This window comes from Myxine glutinosa, chromosome 5 (genome assembly GCF_964187855.1).
Source record: "Myxine glutinosa chromosome 5, kmMyxGlut1.1, whole genome shotgun sequence".
NCBI lineage: Eukaryota > Metazoa > Chordata > Myxini > Myxiniformes > Myxinidae > Myxine > Myxine glutinosa.
In genome coordinates this window covers 3876181-3898762 of record NC_136265.1, presented here as the reverse complement: position 1 = coordinate 3898762, position 22582 = coordinate 3876181, and the positions used below count along the sequence as shown (strand labels likewise).

Genomic DNA, 22582 nt, shown 5'->3' with positions numbered 1-22582 from the left:
GCCCACATGACATGCTCCTTGCTCATTTGCCCACATGACATGCTCCTTGCTCAGTTGCCCACATGACATGCTCCTTGCTCAGTTGCCCACATGACATGCTCCTTGCTCAGTTGCCCACATGACATGCTCCTTGCTCAGTTGCCCACATGACATGCTCCTTGCTCAGTTGCCCACATGACATGCTCCTTGCTCAGTTGCCCACATGACATGCTCCTTGCTCAGTTGCCCACATGACATGCTCCTTGCTCGGTTGCCTACACGACGCGCTCCTTGCTCGGTTGCCCACACGACACACTCCTTGCTCGGTTGCCCACATGACATGCTCCTTGCTCATTTGCCCACATGACATGCTCCTTGCTCATTTGCCCACATGACATGCTCCTTGCTCATTTGCCCACATGACATGCTCCTTGCTCATTTGCCCACATGACATGCTCCTTGCTCAGTTGCCCACATGACATGCTCCTTGCTCAGTTGCCCACATGACATGCTCCTTGCTCAGTTGCCCACATGACATGCTCCTTGCTCAGTTGCCCACATGACATGCTCCTTGCTCAGTTTCCCACATGACATGCTCCTTGCTCAGTTTCCCACATGACATGCTCCTTGCTCAGTTGCCCACATGACATGCTCCTTGCTCAGTTTCCCACATGACATGCTCTTTGCTCAGTTGCCCACATGACATGCTCCTTGCTCGGTTGCCCACACGACACACTCCTTGCTCAGTTGCTCACATGACGCACACGGTGCTCCGTTGCCGACATGATGCACATTGATGTATTTTTCATATTTCTTGTCAAATGTTGCTGTTCATGTCTAATTACCCTGCGCTCGTAAAGCGAAAAGTGGGGTTAAGCATTCAGGTACGTACGTACGTACGTGTGTGTTGTGTCTGCATTTTAAAAATTCATTTTCTCGGCAATCGTTGGGCCGTTTGACATGAAATTTTCGCTATATGAGGGCCTCCTCCTGTAGAATATTTTAGTAAATATTATGACGTCATAGGTCACGTCGTACAGGCGCCATCTTGGAAAAACTTCTCACCTTTATATCTCTGAAACCACTCCATGGAAAGAATTGAGACCTGGCTCATTGCCAACTACTCCCCATGGGGAATAAGATATGTTAATGATGTCGTCAGTGCCTTCGTTATGATGTCATAATTCGACAAATACAACAATTATCCATCCGATCATTATTTAAAAATTTTTTTTTACCAACTGTTGGTTTGATGGACACGAAATTTTCACCATAGGAGCGCCTCCTCAATTAGATTATTTTAATTATAATCATGACGTCGTAGGTCATGTGGTACAGGTGCGATCTTGGAAAAAACGAAAAATGTTGCACCTCCATATCTCCAAAACCGCTGTATGGGAAAAAATTGAAACGTGGCTCATTGTAAAGAACTCCATATAGGGAATAGGTGTTGTAACGATGACGTAATTGTTGCCATAATTATGACGTCATAATTCGACGGACAACGCTCAGTCTGATCAGTTTGAAATGTATTGAACGTGATCTGTGCAACAATTATATTAGAGAATATAAATTTGTGATGTCATCGCTCACGTGGTCTGGCAGCCATATTGGATCAAAGAAAAACAATGTTCAAAAACAAGAGTTGGCTCGCAACAAGTTGACTGCGCAGGGTAAGTATTCTATGAATACCATCTAGTTTGTAAATGTCTAAGTTTGATTAACTGGCATAGGCGTGCGAGTGTGCAATGTTAAATGGTGTTAAAAGGGTCGTGCTCAAGGGACATGATAATTTTGTATCTTCACCCTCGGTCCACCCTCCCTTTTCCCCACGTGTATCTCGGTACAGAGAGGTTCCTGGCGAGGGTGGCTTTTTCCGAACCCGGGACACTGAAGGCAGCTTTGGATGCGGCTCACAGAGCAATGGAGACATGGAATGGAGCCGGTGTCGTCTCTCGTGCGGATCACTTGCGGAGGTTAGGCTTCACGATCTTCATTCCCACAAACTCATTATTGAAAAACCCCTCTCATTGCCCAACCACCAAAAAGGGCACACTGTTGGAGATGTATGTTTTTGGCTTTATCATCGTATATCTTTTACTTACGCACAACGGAGAGTCAAATAAATTTTCCCTTTTCAAAAAGTCTCAAAGCCATAACAAATCGGCACTTGGAAATGAGTGACGGAAATGAGTGACAGAAATTAGTGACAATGGTTGTAAACTAAATTAAAAGGACATCTGTGACTTGGTTGGAAGTAACAACACTTTTTGATCATCTTGGTTTTCGGTTTTAATACCTGGTAGACCCCATTGATCTTTCAGATCTTTTAATACCCTGTAGACCCCTTTTATCTTTCAGATCTTTTAATACCCTGTAGACCCCATTGATCTTTCGGATCTTTTAATAGCCTGTAGACCCCATTGATCCTTCAGATCTTTTAATACCCTGTAGACCCCATTGATCTTTCAGATCTTTTAATACCCTGTAGACCCCTTTTATCTTTCAGATCTTTTAATACCCCGTAGACCCCATTGATCTTTCGGATCTTTTAATACCCTGTAGACCCCATTGATCTTTCGGATCTTTTAATACCCTGTGGACCCCATTGATCTTTCAGATCTTTTAATACCCTGTAGACCCCATTGATCTTTCAGGTCTTTTAATACCCTGTAGACCCCATTGATCTTTCGGATCTTTTAATACCCTGTGGACCCCATTGATCTTTCAGATCTTTTAATACCCTGTAGACCCCATTGATCTTTCAGGTCTTTTAATACCCTGTAGACCCCTTTTATCTTTCAGATCTTTTAATACCCTGTAGACCCCATTGATCTTTCGGATCTTTTAATACCCTATAGACCCCATTGATCCTTCAGATCTTTTAATACCCTGTAGACCCCATTGATCTTTCAGATCTTTTAATACCCTGTAGACCCTTTTATCTTTCAGACCTTTTAATACCCCGTAGACCCCATTGATCTTTCGGATCTTTTAATACCCCGTAGACCCCATTGATCTTTCGGATCTTTTAATACCCTGTAGACCCCATTGATCTTTCGGATCTTTTAATACCCTGTGGACCCCATTGATCTTTCAGATCTTTTAATACCCTGTAGACCCCATTGATCTTTCAGATCTTTTAATACCCTGTAGACCCCATTGATCCTTCAGATCTTTTAATACCCTGTAGACCCCATTGATCTTTCAGATCTTTTAATACCCTGTAGACCCCTTTTATCTTTCAGATCTTTTAATACCCCGTAGACCCCATTGATCTTTCGGATCTTTTAATAGCCTGTAGACCCCATTGATCTTTCGGATCTTTTAATACCCTGTGGACCCCATTGATCTTTCAGATCTTTTAATACCCTGTAGACCCCATTGATCTTTCAGGTCTTTTAATACCCTGTAGACCCCATTAATCTTTCGGATCTTTTAATGCCCTGTAGACCCCATTGATCTTTCGGATCTTTTAATACCCTGTAGACCCCATTGATCTTTCAGATCTTTTAATACCCTATAGACCCCATTGATCTTTCAAATATTTTAATACCCTATAGACCCCATTGATCTTTCAGATCTTTTAATACCCTATAGACCCCATTGATCTTTCAAATATTTTAATACCCTATAGACCCTATTGATCTTTCAGATCTTTTAATACCCTGTAGACCCCTTTTATCTTTCAGATCTTTTAATACCCAATAGGCCCCATTGATCTTTCAGATCTTTTAATACCCTGTAGACCCCATTGATCTTTCAGATCTTTTAATACCCTATATACCCCATTGATCTTTCAGATCTTTTAATACCCTGTAGACCCCATTGATCTTTCAGATCTTTTAATACCCTATAGACCCCATTGATCTTTCAGATCTTTTAATACCCTGTAGACCCCTTTGACCCCGAGACACTTATTTAGACGTTTTAAGACCCTTTATATCCCTTCAGCCTTTATATCCCTTTGTATCCTTCAATCCTACCCTAACCCTCTCCTCGTAATCTCCCCCCTCGCCCCTCCCCTCCTAAACTCCCCCCTCACCCCTCCCATCCCAAACTCCCCCCTCTCCCCTCCCCTTCAAATCTCCCTACCCTCCTTTTTTTCTCCAATTCCCCCCTCTCAGCCCTCCTCCTCAAAGCATCCTCCCCACTTCTTCTCCCTTCCAACTCTCACCTCCATCTCCCCCAACCTTCTTCCCCACTCTGCCCCCCCCTCAAACAACACCTCACTGTGCCTCACCCAATCACCATCAAACCTTTTGTCCGCCCCATACTTCCCTTTCTCCTAGCTATTCTGAAATCTCTGACACACTTTCACCAGCTCTCCCTACCTCTTCCACCTCTTCCACATCTTACCCTACCCCTCCCTCCACCTCCCCCCCCTGTTCTGTATCCGATGCTCCCCCTTCCTCTTCATTAATGGAATGGACCTCAAACATCCAGGGCCTTCGCTCAAACTTGACTGATCTCTCCATACAGGTTGCTTCTGACAAACCAGACCTGATCTGCTTAACAGAAACTTTCCTCCTTCATGATGTCTCTGATTCCTCAATATCTCTCCCGGGTTACTCCCTCCTCCGGTATGATGTATGATAGACCTGAGCCTCGTCCTGGAGGTGGGGTTGCTATCTTTATAAAAAACTCTCTTCCTCACTCGCCCTGCACTGCCCTCTCTCCACCTCACCCCCAGGAATACCTTTGGCTACGGCTTCCCCTTCGCTCCCACCTTTTGTTCATATGTGTGTTGTACCATCCACCAAACAGTGATGACTGCATCCACATCTCGCTGTCTGATAATATGGACCAACTTCTATCTCCCCATCCCAAGTCTCCCTTCCTCATATGTGGTGATTTCAATTGTCACCATGCCAGTTGGCTGGGTGTGGGTACCTCTCTCACCAGCCATGGCTCCTCAGCAAAGGACTTCTGCGACTCATTGGGACTGACACAATCTGTCAATTTCCCAGCCCGGATCTCAGACAAATCTGTCAACGGAGCATCTTCTCTTCTAGACTTGGTTATGACTAACTTCCCTGCAAATGTCTGCTGCTCTTCTTCTGCTCCAATTGGCTCATCTGATCATGTGCTTGTTAAAGTGGACATCTCTCTGACCATTCTCAAAGAGCTTCCTCAATGTAGACGAGTCTGGCATTTCACTCAGGCCAACTGGCACGGTTTTCAAGCAGCTATCAATCATCTGGACTGGTCTCCCATCTCTACCACCTCTGACATCAACTCATCCTGGGAATTCTTCCAAAGTAAATTGCTCTCTCTCGTGCACAGATTTATCCCCTCTCGTCTTCATTTGTCATACCCTTCTTCCCGTCCATGGTACATGGAATCTTATGGTGAGGCAGTTGCCCAGAAACAACTTGCCTTCGCCTCCTGGAAAGCAAATCCAACGGAAGGAAATCTCATTTCCTTTCACAAAGCCCGAAACAAGTGTGTGTCCACCCTCAGGAGAGCCAGGAAACAATATCTCTCCACTCTCAAGACCGAACTCTCAAACTTGTCTCCCGCTTCCAAATCCTGGTGGCGTCTGGTCAAATCTGTTTCTGGTGTTTGTTCCCCCTCCATCCCTTCCCTTACCTCAAACGGCGACACAGCTGACTCAAGCTGAATGCCTCAACTCTGTGTTTGCCTCTAAATCTTGCGTCCCAATCCCACCCCTCTCTGTACCCACCGTACCCAGTCGTACCCAGCTGCTACTGGACTCTCTGTCCTTCTCTCCTGACAAGGTGGAGAAGTTTCTGTCAATCCTCGACTCTGATTCTGCAACTGGACCAGACGGCATCAGCCCACGGTTCCTAAAATCCTGCTCTGCCGCTCTTTCACTCCCTCTCTCTGTTCTCTTCACCCTCTCTTTTTGCTCAAGGTCATCTGCCATCAGCTTGGAAATTATGCTATGAGCCAGACCCCCCAAATTGACCAGTTGGTACCATACAGATGGAGTAAGGCTCATTGTGATTTTTAGCAAGATATATGTCCCTAGATATGAAAAAAAAGTGATAGCAGTGTATAACTCTCGGCCATCTCTGTGTTATCACCCGAAATATTATTATACGCCCGCTTCGCTTCGCCAAAAAATGTGATATTTGCTAAAATTGGAATAAATATGTTTTTAAGGACCACAAGTTGTGTCTGCATTGCCAATGGACTGAAATGTACAGACATGTGTAAACTTGCCGCCTGCGACAATCAGCCATTGTCTGTCGAGCCAGACGACGACAGCCTCGATGAGGATGATCCATCTGACAAGGAGCAAGAATACGGATTCTGAGCCAAATATGCTGCGCATCTAAAGGGAGGGACACTTTCGTGATGTCATTTCAGACATTTATTTTCTGTTAAGTGATTTAAGTATAATATGTATGATGTTCATTGTAATTTAAAGTAGCCCGATGTATAAAAGGATAGGTTCAATTTATAAGCATTATTTAGTATGTGTTTTAAATGCCTGTAATCTGTGTCAATTGGGTTAAAAATTGATTGGTAATAATACTGTATAATAACAAGGCGTATTTGTTCGAGAGATCATGATAAACCGAGAGTGTGGAGGACGTTTGCATGCATTGTGAAACATAATGTAGCTGATGTTACAAACCTACTTTAGGATACTAGCTAATACCAAAAATTACACTGAGATACCAAAAGTAGTAGACGAATAAACCTAAAATGTTCAAAAGCTATGTTTCGTTCCAAAATATCAAAATTAGGGGGTATGGTTGAACATATTTTGAACTTTGCCAAAATATGTGCCCCAAACAACCACCATATTACAAAGTAATGATATATTCCAATGCAGTGGTTCCTTGCGAAGATTTTTAGGGGTCAAATGTTACTCTGGGAGTTTTCATTTTTGAAATATTGACAAAAATGTACACTGTGAATTCTGAACTCGAAGCGATTTCGACCACTTTTTCACGAAATTTAACATATTTTTTGTCATTATATCACAAATTTGATAAATAACCCCCACAAATGTTCTATATTTCTATTACTATATTAGTTGGCATCCAGTATGCAAATTATTGGCACTCTGTGGTCCTTAAAAACATATTTATTCCAATTTTAGCAAATATCACATTTTTTGGCGAAGCGAAGCGGGCGTATAATAATATTTCGGGTGATAACACAGAGATGGCCGAGAGTTATACACTGCTATCACTTTTTTTTCATATCTAGGGACATATATCTTGCTAAAAATCACAATGAGCCTTACTCCATCTGTATGGTACCGACCAACCCCCTTGGCTCATAGCCTAAATCGGCCAACATCACCGCTTTACACAAAAAAATGTGCAAAAACAGATCCTAGCAACGACAGGCCAATCAGCCTTCTCCCAATCATCAGCAAAGTCATGGACGCCATCATTGCTTCGGATATCAAATCTTTCCTCTTCTCCAATGGCTTGATCTCTGATCATCAATTTGGTTTCAGACCAGGTCACTCTACTCTGGACGTCTTGCTTCTGCTGTCTCGACAATGGATGGAGGACCTCAATGCCAAACAGGAAATTACAGCTGTCTCCCTTGACATATCAGCCTGGTGTTGGCTTAGCGGCTAGGGTGCCAGCTTAGGATCCTAGGATCCTGGGTTCGAATCCCGGTCGATCGCTGAATTAACGCCAGGGGGGTTGACTCAGCCTGTCATCCTTCCGAGATCGGCTAATTGAGTACCAGTTCACTGGTAATTCCCTGTTTGTCGTAAAAGGCGACAAACAGGGTTGGCGGCAGGAAGGGCATCCGGCCGTAAAACATTGCTTCAAAAATGGGACCAAAAAAAAACGACAACAACCACGGTGCCCGAAAAAGGCCAACCCCCGCTTCGCGGGGAAAAATGGCCTCTAAAGGTGTTTTTTTCTTTCTTTCTTTTTCCCTTGACATATCACGTGCCTTTGATATGGTCTGGCACCCCACTCTGCTCTCCCAACTCTCCTCCTATGGTATCCATGGAAATCTCCACGTATGGTTGGCGGACTTCCTCTCTAGTCATAGTCAACGTGTGGCCCTAAATGGGTTTCTCTCATCTCCCCTTCCTGTTCAGGCTGGAGTTCCCCAAGGCAGTGTTCTGGGCCCTGTGCTTTTTCTGGTCTTCATCAATGATCTCTCTGACTCTCTTGAAAATCCTCTCTATCTCTTTGCTGATGACTCCACTCTCTGCCACTCCATTCCTCATCGCTCCTCACTCTCTGCAGACCTGGACAAAATCACAGACTGGTCAAACAAGTGGAACATGTCTTTCAATCCTGACAAATCTCACACTCTTACTATGTCTCTCCGAAAAGACTGACTGGACAACCCTCCCATCTATTTTCTGAACAATCCTCTCCTAGAAGTTCTGTCACTCAAGCTTTTGGGTCTCACTATGTGCCATGATCTTTCCTGGGAAAACCACATTTCCAATGTGGCCTCCAAATCCAGTCACCGACTGGGCATCCTCCGTCGTGCGAAGTCCTTCCTTGGCACACCTGAGCTCCTCACCACATACAAGGCTTTCACCCGCAGCTCAATGGAGTACTGCTCTCCCCTCGGGGTCGGTGCTCCTGCCTCACACCTAGCTTGGCTTCACGCTGTTAATACCAAAGCTTTCAGAATCATTGGAATCTCCCGCGATGAAGCTAACTCCGAGGGCCTTTCACTTACTCACCGCAGGCATGTTGGTGGTCTTTCTGTCTTCTACAAACTCCTCTCTGGCCTTGCTTCCCCAGCTCTCTCTGGGCTCTGTCCTTCAAATATTCCTACAGGTCGCACAAGATCTGCCAGCAACCCTCTTATGGTTAAACTGCCAAAATCAAGACTCTCTGCTCACCTTCACTCTTTCATTCCTCTTTTCTCCCGCCTCTGGAACAAACTCCCTCACTCTATTCAATCCCACTCCTCCCTCCAGGTCTTTAAAACAGCTGTTCACCACCATCTCTTATCTTCCCCCATCCAAAACCTTGATCTTTTCTACCCCTTGCTAATTTCACCCCAGATACACTTTTTCGAAATACCAACTTCTTTCCTGGAAGTCCTTGCATTGTCCATGTGTTTTATACCTCTCCCACCCCCCTCCCCCTTTCCCATGCCTCCTTCCCCCCAAGCCCTCTCCCTCCCACATACATCCCGATGTCCCTGCTCTTAAATGCTGTGTTTGTGTGCTTCCCCTTCTCTCCCCATCTTGTCTACCGCTCCCCTTATTATATGTTTTTTTTTTTTTTTTTTTTTTTTTTTTTGTATACTCAATCGAGGCTCGTGAAAGAGCTAACATTTATTTCACAAACAAATCAACCAGACAAACAAAATATACAAAAAGAGGGAGCGGAAGACAAGATGGGGAGAGAAGGGGAAGCACACAACCACAACATTTGAGAGCAGGGAGAAGTGTGGGAGGGAGAGGGCTTGGGGGCAGGAGGCGTGGGAAGGGGGAGGGGGGGGGAGGTATAAAACACAAGGGGACCGAAATTAGCGGGGGTAGAAAAGATCAAGGTTTTGGATGGGGGAGGATAAGGATGGTGGTGAACAGCTGTTTTAAAGACCTGGAGGGTGGAGTGGGATTGAAGAGAGTGAGGGAGTTTGTTCCAGAGGTGGGAGAAAAGAGGAATGAAGGAGTGAAGGTGAGCAGAAAGTCTTGATTTTGGCAGTTTAACCATAAGAGGGTTGCAGGCAGATCTTGTGCGACCTGTAGGAATATTTGAGGGACAGAGCCCAGAGAGGGCTGGGGGGGCAAGGCCAGAGAGGAGTCGGTAGAAGACGGAAAGACCACCAACCTGCCTGCGGTGAGTGAGTGAAAGGCCCTTGGAGTTAGCTTCATCGCGGGAGATTCCAATGATTCTGAACGCTTTGGTTTCAACAGCGTGAAGACGGGCTAGGTGTGAGGCAGGAGCACCAGACCAGAGGGGAGAGCAGTATTCCATAGAGCTGCGGATGAAAGCCTTGTATGTGGTGAGGAGCTCAGGTGTGCCAAGGAAGGACTTCGCACGACGGAGGATGCCCAGTCGGCGACTGGCTTTGGAGGCCAGATTTGAAATGTGGTTTTCCCAGGAAAGATCATGGCAAATAGTGAGACCCAAAAGCTTGAGTGACAGAACTTCTTGGAGAGGATTATTCAGAAAGTGGATGGGAGGGTTTTCCAGTCGGTCTTTTCGGAGAGACATCGTAAGAGTGTGAGATTTATCAGGATTGAAAGACATGTTCCATTTGTTTGCCCAGTCTGTGATTTTGTCCAGGTCTGCAGAGAGTGAGGAGGCTGCAGACTGCCGATCTGAGGGATGAGGAATGGAGCGACTGTTTCATGGGTCTGTTTGATTTTTTTTGTGATAAATGTTAGCTCTTTCACGAGCCTCGATCCTGTATACAAAAAATAATAATAATCTATATAATAATAGCGTAAGGACTCGACTTTGTTATCCCTTTTACGCCGCACCCAGTGACCCGATGCCTACGGCACTAATGAATTTACGATCTACGAACCGCGCTCTTTGTTTATCACGTACAGCCATACTCGAAAAATCTGAATTAGCCGACGTTGGGGCCCAAAAGCAGCCGATTAACTGCCGATACGACGCCATCTTACGACGCCATCGTATTGGCGTCTGCTGGGCGAAGGCGAAGTGAGCCGTACGCCGATAGGACAGTCGAGTGGTGTGAACATGGGTGGTGTGAACCAAATGGTCTTTTTATTCCCTTGAACATTTTAAATTAGGATATATAAGGAAACGTCTTTATCGTCATTTTAATAAAGTTAAATGGAGTGACGTTGCGATACTCGGGGTGCGTTGCATAAATCCTCGTAACTCAGAGAGGTGTAGCAGGTGGCGAGACGTAAGGAAGCTTAAAGATAACGAACTGAAAACAGACGAACGATATGTCAATCTCTTTCTACACCGAACGGAAATAAAAGTATGAGAGCGGGAAGGCATGGCCTGAGCACTTCGAGCAGAGAGGACTGATTGGACTTAACTTAAAGAGAAAAAATTGGAGCTTAACGGAAGAAGAAGATCCCATGAGCGCTCCCCTATGCCATCCATAATGGTACACTCTATCCATACACCACATCCTCCCTTCTGTGGATGTTCCACGGGTTTCGGCTAGTAATAATAATAATAATAAATCAAATACCTATTTTGGGGACAAACCCCCCTTAGATCCCCATATGGGTAGATTTTTTTTTAAATGCCGTGATCAAACTTTGTTACATCACAGGTGATGAAGGTTGTGGTCAAGTTTCATTTAAATTGTGTGTGTAATTTCAGAGAAGAGAGTAAATACCTGTTTTGGGGGGTCAAACCTGGACCCACTTTTACCCCCTGTGGACACCCAAAGGGGCAGATTATTTTAATGCCATGAACAAACTTTGGTACATCACTGGTTATGAAGGTTGTGGTAAAGTTTTATCGAAATAGCTGAAAGAATTACTAAATTGGAGCTTATTCCACACAGAAATACTAAAATGGCCCGGACAATATTATTGGAACCTTTTCGAAGTTGTTAGAAATAATTAGATTTCAAGCAGGTGATTCTCCTTTACCTACGGAATTGAACTCACCTGTGGTGATTTGCAGGTGCCTGCAATATAAAAATCACTCATTCAACCAGTTTGAATGGAGAAAAGGAGTTATTCTGCTGTTTTGTGTCACTGTGTGTACCACAATGAGCATGTAGACAACAACACACAACAACATACATTTTAAGGCCATTTTCCCTGCTAGAGCGGAGGTTAGCCTTGCGGTCCCCATGACAATCTTCTCCATTTTGTCCTATTTTCTGCATCTCTCCTTGTTAACCCCCTTGCCCACATTTCTTCTTCCACCATCTTTAGCCAAGTCTTTCTCGGTCTTCCCCGTCCTCTACTTCCTTCTTCATTCATTTCCATCACTCTTCTCAACCAGTCACTTTCATCCTTCCTCAACACATGACCAAACCGTCTCAACCTGTTCCTATTCACAACATCAAGCACAGGCTCTATTCCCATCATCTTTCGCAAACATCTTTTGTCTTCCTCTCTCTCAACGATACGCCGCACATCCACTGAACCATTCGCATTTCCACCCTTTCCAGCCTTCGTTGCTGCTCTACATTCATGACCCATGTCTCGCTCCCATAAATCATAACACTTCTCACACATGCAGCAATGCAGCATACACCTTTCCCTTCAGCTTCAACGACACTTCCCTCCTCATCAGCACGCCACTCGGTTCCCAAAACTTCTTCCATGCACATCTCACTCTAGCAACCGTTGCTGAGTATGATCCACCTTCTCCATTCAGCACGTCTCCGAGGTAGCAAAATGTTTTCACACCTTCCAGCTTCACGCTGTCTCCAAGATCCAACTCAACATTTCCTCCATCTGCAGCTCCCTCTGTGCACACCTTACATTTGAATGTAGCTGCCACACTGGTAAATGACCCTCTCAAACCACTACATTTTTGATGAACCCACTCAGCGCACATTGTACATTGAATGGCGTTCACTCCGACACCCTTCCTGCACACAGCACATGGCCACTTCCCAATTCTTTCCACCTCACCACATGCTTTACCACTTGCCATCACCTTCTTCTTTCCGATATTCACCTTCAGACCTTTTGTCTCCATACATTCCTTCCACTTGTTCATCTTTTCCTTCAGTCCATCCATACTTTCCGCAATCAACACCAGATCATCTGCATACAACAACTCACACGGTGAACCCTCCTTTTCGTTCTGAGCCAGCACCTCCATCACAGCTACAAATAGTAGTGGACTTAGTACCGACCCCTGATGCACTCCCACCTTCACCTCAAACTCACCACTGTTCCTGTCCTTCGTCCTTACAGCTGTGCGCGCTCTTTTGTACATTGCCATCACTACTCTGATCAACCATTCCTCCACTTCTAACAATGAGCATGGAGAAAAGAAAGAAAACCAGAGAATTGTCTGAGGAGGTCAGACACAAGATTGTTGCCAAGCATGGACAATCTCAAGGCTACAAGTTCATCTCCAGAGACCTTGATGTTCCTGTGTCCACCGTACGCAATGTTATCAGGAAGTTTAAGGCCCATGGCACTGTAGCCAACCTCCCTGGGCGTGGCCGCAAGAGAATGCTTGATCGAAGATTGCAGCAAAGGATTGTTTGAATGGTGGAGAAAGCATCTCATTCAACTGCCAAACAGATTCAAGCTGATCTTCAGACACAAGGTATGACAGTTTCAACTCGCACCATCCGTCACCAACTCGATGAAAGGGGGTCCTATGGTAGGAGACCCAGGAGGACCCCACTGCTGAGAGAGAGACATGAGTCTGTCTCTGTCTCTGTCTCTCTCTCTCTCCGTGTGTGTGTGTGTTGGGCTGGGCGTGGCAAGATGGCGTGTTTGGGTGTTGTAGCTCTGTGCTCGTGTTGGTTTTGTCTTCTCCCCTTCGCTTCCCCTCCTCCCTTTTTTCCTCCCCTCTTCCCCCCCCCCCATCCTTTCCTTTCCGCTCTCCTTTCACCCCCCTCCTTTCACCCCCCTCCTTCCCCCCTCCCTTTCCCCCCTCCCTTCCCCCCTCCCTTTCCCCCCCTCCCTTCCCCCCTCCCTTCCCCCCTCCCTTCCCCCCTCCCTTCCCCCCTCCCTTCCCCCCTCCCTTTCCCCCCTCCCTTTCCCCCCTCCCTTTCCCCCCTCCCTTTCCCCCCTCCCTTTCCCCCCTCCCTTCCCCCCCTCCCTTTCCCCCCTCCCTTTTCCCCCCTCCATTTCCCCCCTTTCCCCCCTTCCCTTTCCCCCCTCTCCCTTTCCTCCTCCTCCCTTCCCCCCTCCCTTTCCCCATCTCCCTTTCCTCCTCCTCCCTTCCCCCCTCCCTTTCCCCTGTGTACCTACATTACTAGATCCATCTACGACAACATATTTTTAACTAGAACGGGCACTCGGTAGAGCGCATACCTTCGCCGCAGCTACTGTTCTGTACTTGGCATGGGAGTGTAGGGAACAGAACAGTGAACAGTTTGGTGCTGATTTCATGCAAATCGGATAAGAATTGACCGAGTTATGACAAACAAGATCGGGCATTGAATTCTGAACATTTTGGCATTAGTTGCATGCCAATTGGATAAAAATTGACCGCGCTATGGTAAAAATACGATTTTGACCTTTTCGTGACCTTGACCTTGACCTTTGACCCGATTGCTCCCAAAATCTAATCAAATGTGTCCCGTATAATAACCAATCATCCCACCAAATTTCATGCAATTCGGTTGAATACTTTTTGAGTTATGCGAATAACATACACACACACACACACACAGACATACAAATAAATACACAGCGATCAAAACATAACCTTCCGCTTTTGCGAAGGTAATCAGAGACCTGATAGATGGTCAATGTGTTAAAGAGGATTTTGAAATGGTCTGTCTTGATCTCGAAAAGCTTTCGATAGCATTGACCACAAGTGTATGTGGCCTTGGTGTAAGGTTTGGAGCCTACATTGCCTTGTTGTATACCAACACATTTAGCTTCATCAAAATCAACAACGAGCTTTGTCCACCCATAAAGGTTCAGGGAGGGGTAAGGCAAGGTTGTCCTGTTTCTGGATTAGTATTTTCTCTTACTTTGGAAACCTTTCTTATTGCACTAAGAAAAAATGTTTCTGGAATCATTCTTTCTCCCGGAAGTCCTCCCTTAACCCCATCTACCTATGCTAATGATGTCTGTATTTTCATTTTTTTTTTTTAAAAAACGTGTATTAATGCTCTTGTTAAGTGCTCGATGGAATTTAACCTTGCTTCTTCTCTATAATGTAATTGGAAGAAAATAAGGCATTATGGTTCCCCTCTCTCAATAATCGCTTGCCTGAGTCATTGCCATTGCTGCCACCCTCCCTTCCTGGAGAGTTAGAGTGGGGAAATGATGGCATGAAATAATTGGGTGTTTTTTTTAGGAATCTCCACAGTATGTCCAAAAAAATTGGGAAGGGACAATTGATCAGGTGGAGAAACGGTTGAGTCGATGGAAAAGGGCTCTACCCCACCTCCTATAAAGGCCGTGTGTTAATCATAAACAATTTGGTCACTACCCTTTTGTGGCATCGATTTATCTGCCTGCAACCACCGGAAGTTTTGCTCAGAGCAATTCAGACCAAACTGGTGCATTTTTTTTGGGGTGGCCATCACTGGCTCCCGTCAAATGTCGTCCCTCAGCAGAAGGTGAGCAGAGCCTCATCGATGTGAAATGCCGCTTGTTGGATTTCAGGCTCTGTTCTATTCAACGGCTGCTATATGCAGAACACCCACCAGGCAGGCTCTTGGCTTGTCTCATCTTGCGTCGAACGGGGAGGCTCGGATGTGGTTATGAATTGTTTTTGACAAATCTTCAACACGTTGATGTATCGCTCCTCCCCATCTTTTACCCGAGTCTCTTAAATGCCTGACAGAGCCTCTCCGTAAGCCGCCAATCTGATGCAAACAACCTAAAAATGTTCGCACACGAGCTTTTATTTTTTAATAATCTTTTTCCCGGTATTCCATCAAGTCGGGTTTTCTGCCAACATTTTTTAGCAGCAGACATTTTAAAAGTGTGGCATCTCCGGCATGACTCAGGATGCGGCTGGAAGTCCACAAATGAGTTGGTGGCCCTAACAGGAGTTTGGTTGAGGAGAACAATTTGGGAGGGTACTGAGAGCAGTGATCCAAACAGATCAGCTAGGCCTACAGTGGACTCAGGGGGTGCAAGTAGTACCACAGGAAATAATTGTGCCAAAACTAATTGTAGAATTCGCCACAAATGACCCCTCTCCCATGCGTGTGGGGTTGAACCTTTTCCAGTCGATGAGTGGTAAGAACTTCTACAGGGTTTGTGTTAAGATGCTCCTTGAGGATCCACTTTTAAACGGGGTTGCTTGGTGGAAAGGACTCTTACCTCAGGGACCCCCCTCTGAAGCTGTTTGGGAGCAATGTATGCAGGACCTACGTCCAAAAGAACTGGTGATCTCCAGTGGCGGTTAGTCCACTGGATTGTTCCGTCAAATGCTGTTATTCTTTTTTTTCTTTCTCCTATTCCTGGTTGTTGTCCTTTTTGTCCAGAATGGGGAAGACTTGTTTCATGTTTTTGTTAATTGCGAAAGACTCTCTCCTTTCTTTCATTGGTTAAACTATACTTTCCGTAAATTGCACGTCACCTTTTCTTTGAAAGCTTTCATTTTTGGTTTTCCTGTAAAACATGATTGTGTATCTACATTACTTATTTTTTTACTAGCCACTGCCGAGCTTGCTGTGTACTTGTCATGGAAGGCAAAGCTGGGTGGCAAGCCCTTGGAACAGTGCAATGTTATGGGTTTTTTTCAGTGCTTTGGTTTCGGTTAAAACTTGAATTTAATGTTGCTCAGGGTGCAAGCGAACTTGAAAAAATTATTGATACCTGGTGTTTTGAAGGAATTTGTGAAATTCAAGAAAACATTTTAATTTTTTTGTAACATGGTTTGTGTTATCACAATGTAGTGATTATTTTCTTCTTGATGGTCCTTTTTTTTCTCGTGTATATGGTTCTCTTTCTTTCTCTTCTATTTTCTCCCATTATATATATGTATGTATATATAATGATACACTCATACACATTTTTTATACTTTTGTAATAAAAGGACCTAAAAGTCAAAGTTTCTCTCTCTCTCTCTCTCTCTCTCTCTCTCTCTCTCGCTCTCGCTCTCGCTCTCACTCTCTTTCTCTTTATCTCTCTTTCTCTTTATCTCTCTTTCTCTCTTTCTCTCTTTCTCTCTCTTCTCTCTCTTCTCTCTCTCTTTCTCTCTTTCTCTCTCTTTCTCCCTCTTTCTCTCTTTCTCCTTCTTTCTCTCTTTCTCCCTCTTTCTCTCTTTCTCTCTCTTTCTCTCTCTTTCTCTCTTTCTCTCTTTCTCTCTTTCTCTCTTTCTCTCTTTCTCTCTCTCTCTTTCACCACCGAGTGTTTCCTCTTGCCGTGTGCATGACGAGATGTCAGTGGCTTGGGTTAATAATCCCAATGGCGGCACTTCCAGGTTGGCAAAGGAGGTAGAGCGATCGGGCTCTCTGCTGGCTGTCCTCGACTCCTTGGAGAACGGCTATGCAGTAAAGGCCGCGCAGGGCGAAGTGCAAAACCTACGTGAGATCCTCAGTAACTTCGCAATTCATTTGAGTCTCACATCGTCTGAATTTAAAGACTGGCAAGGCCATGGTAAGTTACCTTTCCCTCTGATCGTGCTTGAGGAACATTATCACGTGTTGGCATATTCCTGTCTTCACTTTGAAACTGATACAGGAAACACTACTTTAATAATACTCATGTGGTGATCGTTTTAATAGAGTTTGTTGTTGGTGGTGTTTTCAGGTGTGGTTGTGGTGGTTGTGGGGACCTGCCCACTCGTGCATCTTTATAAACTTGTCTGCCCTGCGTTGGCCGCTGGTATGGTCACCACAAGGTCAAACACTCCTTTGGTGTTTGTTTGTTGATCGATGTTTCTTCAACTCTTGGAATCGAATAGAGAGTGTTCCTCATAGACATTGATTGGAGTGATCCTCAATAAAGGAAGTCAGTTGATAAATGAGAAATGTTGATGGTTGTCCACAAAGTATTTATAAAGGGGAGGGAGGGGGGCAAGGAGGGGGTAATGATCAGGGAGTATGGAGGCAGATGTTGGGGGGGGGGGAGGGGCTAATGGTCGGGCAGTTTGTGTGGGGGGGGGGGCAGGGGAAGTTGAATGCCTATTTCTTGCTGGTGCCTTGAAGGTAGACACTGTGTGGTGATCCATGGGTATTTTGTGGCACAACAGGTAATGCCGTGGTGTTGTGGTCGTTGCATGGTGCATGGTTGTCGACCGCCCTGTTTGCTGAGCTATGTAGTGCAGCCGGCCTTCCTGCTGGGGTACTATCTTTGCTTCCGGGAATGGATGGAGTTGGTGCAGACGTGTTCGAGAAGCTACTTGCCCAGCCTGGTGTATCAGCTGTCTTCTGTGATGAAACTACCAAAGTATATCCATATAAATTGACCTTTTTCACTCCATTCCTGTATCATTGGTGTGGGGGTGAAGGGGGCAGTGTGATTGCAATCTGAAACCAAAGGCATTCTACAATCTCTCCACGCATTCATTGTTTTCACCAAGTGGTTGGATTCGAATGATTTCACTTTGTAAATGACTGTGTCGTCCTGGTTAGTCATATAGTACCTGCTCTGCTTGAAGGTATTCAACTTTGCTGGGTTGCTCATATGATGGGGTGAAGGAGGTCGAAGGAGGGGGGCAAAGTGGAGAAGGAGGTAAACAAGATGGGGGTTTAGAGTGTTTTGGACAGTATCCAATAAGAAGAGCTTCGGTCAATGAGTATAATAGTAATTGTTGGGATTTTAGATATTTCTTGGTGTGACTGTTATTTTCTTGCTGTGTGATAGGAAGTGCGAGAAGCTGCTGCCAATGTGAGGGGGCCACCTGTTTGGACCTTGCCATGTCTTACCCATCCTTCTATCCTCGTGCTTGATGGAGCAGATGTCCATGCTGCAGCCGACACGGCCATTCGAGCTGCCTGGATGAGCCAGCAGGTGCGGTCGTCCACCCGCTCTAAGTATCGTTCGTGATTGGCTGGTTTGATCAAAAATGGTTTGCAGTTTTCCCACCTCTTTGCACATCTTTTCGTCCCCTCCCCCACTCACATTCCAGGCCTGTGGAGCCACAATAATCGCGTTGGACTCGCTTGCCCCTTTGCTTGAGTCTCGTATCACCTCTCGTCTTGCGCTCCTGAGACTGGGCCTCCCCCTTGACAAAAACGTCGATTGGTCTGGCTCGGCCTTGGCTTCAGAGCAAGGTGCGGCGGTCAAGGAAGCACTAGATATGGCAGTGGCAGAGGGGGCTAAGGTATGATGGATATTTATTTTTCATCAGGTTGCTGTGGATACTGTGTCGCTTTAACATCCCTTCCTGATTATCCTTGCGTCCGCATGTTCTCCACATATTATTAGATGTCTCAAGCTCCAGTCCCGATGGAATTTGCACAGAAGGATTGGGTTCCTCCGACTCTCCTCTCCAATGTCGATACATCCTGCCCCGTTGTATCTCACCCGGTAACAAGCTCTGCATTTTCACTCGTCAACATAACTTGTACAAGTGTCGCTGTGATGTCACAATTTGATGTCTGTACGGAAAACCCTTCAATGTGTCATCGCTGAGCCCTTCGAGTCGCATACATAAGCTTTTTGTTTTTAGAGCTGAGCGATGTAAAACGCACCTTGTCGTTGGGAAGATATACGGGTGGAGGCCATTTGGCCCATCATGTCTGTAACTCTATCGTTGTCCTCGTCATATTAGTTTAACAACCTTTTCCCCTATTTATGGTGTTGGAGGATTTATGGAATATCTCCATTTCGTTCCTTCATTTGCATCTTCTTCCTTCAGAACAAATAATTCCATGTCGTTGTTCACACATTCCTGCCATGTTTTTTTTTTTGGCCTCTCAGTATTTTGTTCCATTTGCCTCAAAAGTTACTTTCTTAATGGGTTAATCTTCCACCCTTCGAGGTACATGGCCAAACCAGACAAAAACAATTTGTAGAATACTTTGACAGTAGAATTACAAAGGCTGCACCGCAACATGTGAACCTCTCATTAGCACCAAAAATAGAAAAGCCAGATTAGAATTTTTGAAGAAGTTCAAATGTGAGACAGGAGAGTTCTGGAACAAAGTTTTATAAACAGATGAAACCAAGATAAACCTTTATCAAAGTGATGAAAAGATAAATGTGTGGAGAAAGGAAGGAACTGCATGTGATCTAAATCATATTACCTCATCTGTGAAGCATGGTGGAGGTAGTGTCATGGCTTGGGCTTGCATGTCTGCCTCCGGAACTGGCTCACTCATCTTTATTGATGATGTAACTAATGATGGCAGCAGCAGAATGAATTCTGAAATGAACAGAAACATTTTGTCTGCCTGTGTACAAGAAAATGCTCCAAACTTATTGGGTGGCTCTTCATCATGCAGCAAGACAATGACCCAAACACACTGACAACGCAACAAAGGATTTCCAATCCAATGGAGCATGAATTTCACTTCCTGAAGAGGAGACTGAAGTCAGAAATCCCCAAAACAAACAACTGAATATGGCTCCGGTAAAGGTTTCGCGAAACATCTCAAAGGAAGATACCGAGAGTTTGGTGATGTGAATGGGTCACAGGCTCGATGCATGTGACAGGCCCGATGCATGTGACAGGCCCGATGCATGTGACAGGCCCGATGCATGTGACAGGCCCGATACATGTGACAGGCCCGATGCATGTGACAGGCTGGATGCATGTGACAGGCTTTTGATGCATGTGACAGGCTCGACATGTGATGGGCTCGACATGTGACAGGTGCAATGCATGTGGCAGGCTCGACATGTGACAGGCTTTTGATGCATGTGACAGGCTTTTGATGCATGTGACAGGCTTTTGATGCATGTGACAGGCTCGACATGTAACACGCTCGATGCATGTGACAGGCTTTTGATGCATGTGACAGGCTTTTGATGCATGTGACAGGCTTTTGATGCATGTGACAGGCTTTTGATGCATGTGACAGGCTTTTGATGCATGTGACAGGCTTTTGATGCATGTGACAGGCTTTTGATGCATATGCCAGGCTTTTGATGCATGTGACAGGCTTTTGATGCATGTGACAGGCTTTTGATGCATGTGACAGTCTCGATGCATGTGACAGGCTCGATGCATGTGACAGGCTCGATGCATGTGACAGGCTCGATGCATGTGACAGGCTCGACATGTGGCAGGCTTTTGATGCATGTGGCAGGCTCGATGCATGTGGCAGGCTCGAAATGTGACAGGCTTGAAGCATGTGGCAGGCTTTTGATGCATGTGGCAGGCTCGATGCATGTGGCAGGCTCGACATGTGACAGGCTTGAAGCATGTGGCAGGCTTTTGATGCATGTGACAGGCTTTTGATGCATGTGACAGACTTTTGATGCATGTGACAGGCTTTTGATGCATGTGACAGGCTTTTGATGCATGTGACAGGCTCGGTGAATGTGACAGGCTCGACATGTGGCAGGCTTTTGATGCATGTGGCAGGCTTTTGATGCATGTGGCAGGCTTTTGATGCATGTGGCAGGCTTTTGATGCATGTGGCAGGCTCGATGCATGTGGCAGCTCGATGCATGTGACAGGCTCGATGCATGTGACAGGCTCGATGCATGTGACAGGCTCGATGCATGTGACAGGCTCGATGCATGTGACAGGCTTTTGATGCATGTGACAGGCTTTTGATGCATGTGACAGGCTTTTGATGCATGTGACAGGCTTTTGATGCATGTGACAGGCTCGATGCATGTGACAGGCTCGATGCATGTGACAGGCTCGATGCATGTGACAGGCTTTTGATGCATGTGACAGGCTTTTGATGCATGTGACAGACTTTTGATGCATGTGACAGGCTTTTGATGCATGTGACAGGCTTTTGATGCATGTGACAGGCTCGATGCATGTGACAGGCTCGAAGCATGTGACAGGCTCGATGCATGTGACAGGCTTTTGATGCATGTGACAGGCTTTTGATGCATGTGACAGGCTTTTGATGCATGTGACAGGCTTTTGATGCATGTGACAGGCGTTTGATGCATGTGACAGGCTCGATGCATGTGACAGGCTTTTGATGCATGTGACAGGCTTTTGATGCATGTGACAGGCTTTTGATGCATGTGACAGGCGTTTGATGCATGTGACAGGCTCGATGCATGTGACAGGCTTTTGATGCATGTGACAGGCTTTTGATGCATGTGACAGGCTTTTGATGCATGTGACAGGCTTTTGATGCATGTGACAGGCTTTTGATGCATGTGACAGGCTTGAAGCATGTGACAGGCTTTTGATGCATGTGACAGGCTTTTGATGCATGTGACAGGCTTTTGATGCATGTGACAGGCTTTTGATGCATATGACAGGCTTTTGATGCATGTGACAGGCTTTTGATGCATGTGACAGGCTCGAGTTATTGCATGCAAGGGATATGCAACCAAATTACAACTATAATACTACTTTAATTTACTTTAAGTTAATCTGTTCCAAAACTTATGCGAAGCGAAAATGGGAGGACTGAACATAAAAAGTGATATCTTAATACAATTTTAATACAAAACATTGACATAGAAATACCAATAAATAAAAGCTCACCTTCTGCCTCTTTCCTCATATTAATCTTTTGATCTCAAATCCACATTTCTTGACTTCATCGCAATAATATCAAATTTGACTTCACTGTTCCAATACTGATAGAGGGCACTTCTTGTACTACATCCAATGGATTCCATTGATCCACAAAAAACTCCGCGTCTGTCGGGTTAATTTGGCACAAATCGACGTCTCCGAAAGCGACGACCAGGCCAGAATCGCCAACAGGAATAACTGAGCGAAGCTTGTTGACATTCTGCACTCCAGGTGTGTATGCGTGGACCCAAACTGCCTGGCTAACAGGTTTATTGGCTAACCTTGCGAAGCGTCATAGAGCCCCCTTCTGATGACCACACGTTTTCATCAACACGTGGGGGTTTATGAATAGAGCAAATAGAGAGAAGGGGAGAAAATATGGCCACGCAGCAGTGATCACAAATAAATAAATAAATAAATAAAACAACTTGTCCCGAAACCACAATGTCCTTGCAAATCCG

The 22582-nt window shown here is 45.4% G+C and overlaps 1 protein-coding gene across 5 annotated transcripts in view; it reads left to right on the top strand.

The window, feature by feature from the left end:
- Positions 1-22582, top strand: part of ALDH16A1 (aldehyde dehydrogenase 16 family member A1) — an 89811-nt gene that overhangs the window by 14231 nt on the left and 52998 nt on the right. For all 5 annotated transcript variants that reach the window (XR_013623395.1, XM_068117943.2, XM_068117945.2 and 2 more), the window contains 7 exons: positions 1829-1955; positions 16938-17113; positions 17267-17341; positions 17709-17905; positions 18323-18469; positions 18588-18782; positions 18887-18988. Coding sequence is in view for 4 of the 5 variants with exons in the window: in XM_068117943.2 (XP_067974044.2) it covers positions 1829-1955; positions 16938-17113; positions 17267-17341; positions 17709-17905; positions 18323-18469; positions 18588-18782; positions 18887-18988 (1019 nt within the window). In the remaining variant the exon portion in view is untranslated. The remainder of the gene's footprint in view (positions 1-1828; positions 1956-16937; positions 17114-17266; positions 17342-17708; positions 17906-18322; positions 18470-18587; positions 18783-18886; positions 18989-22582) is intronic.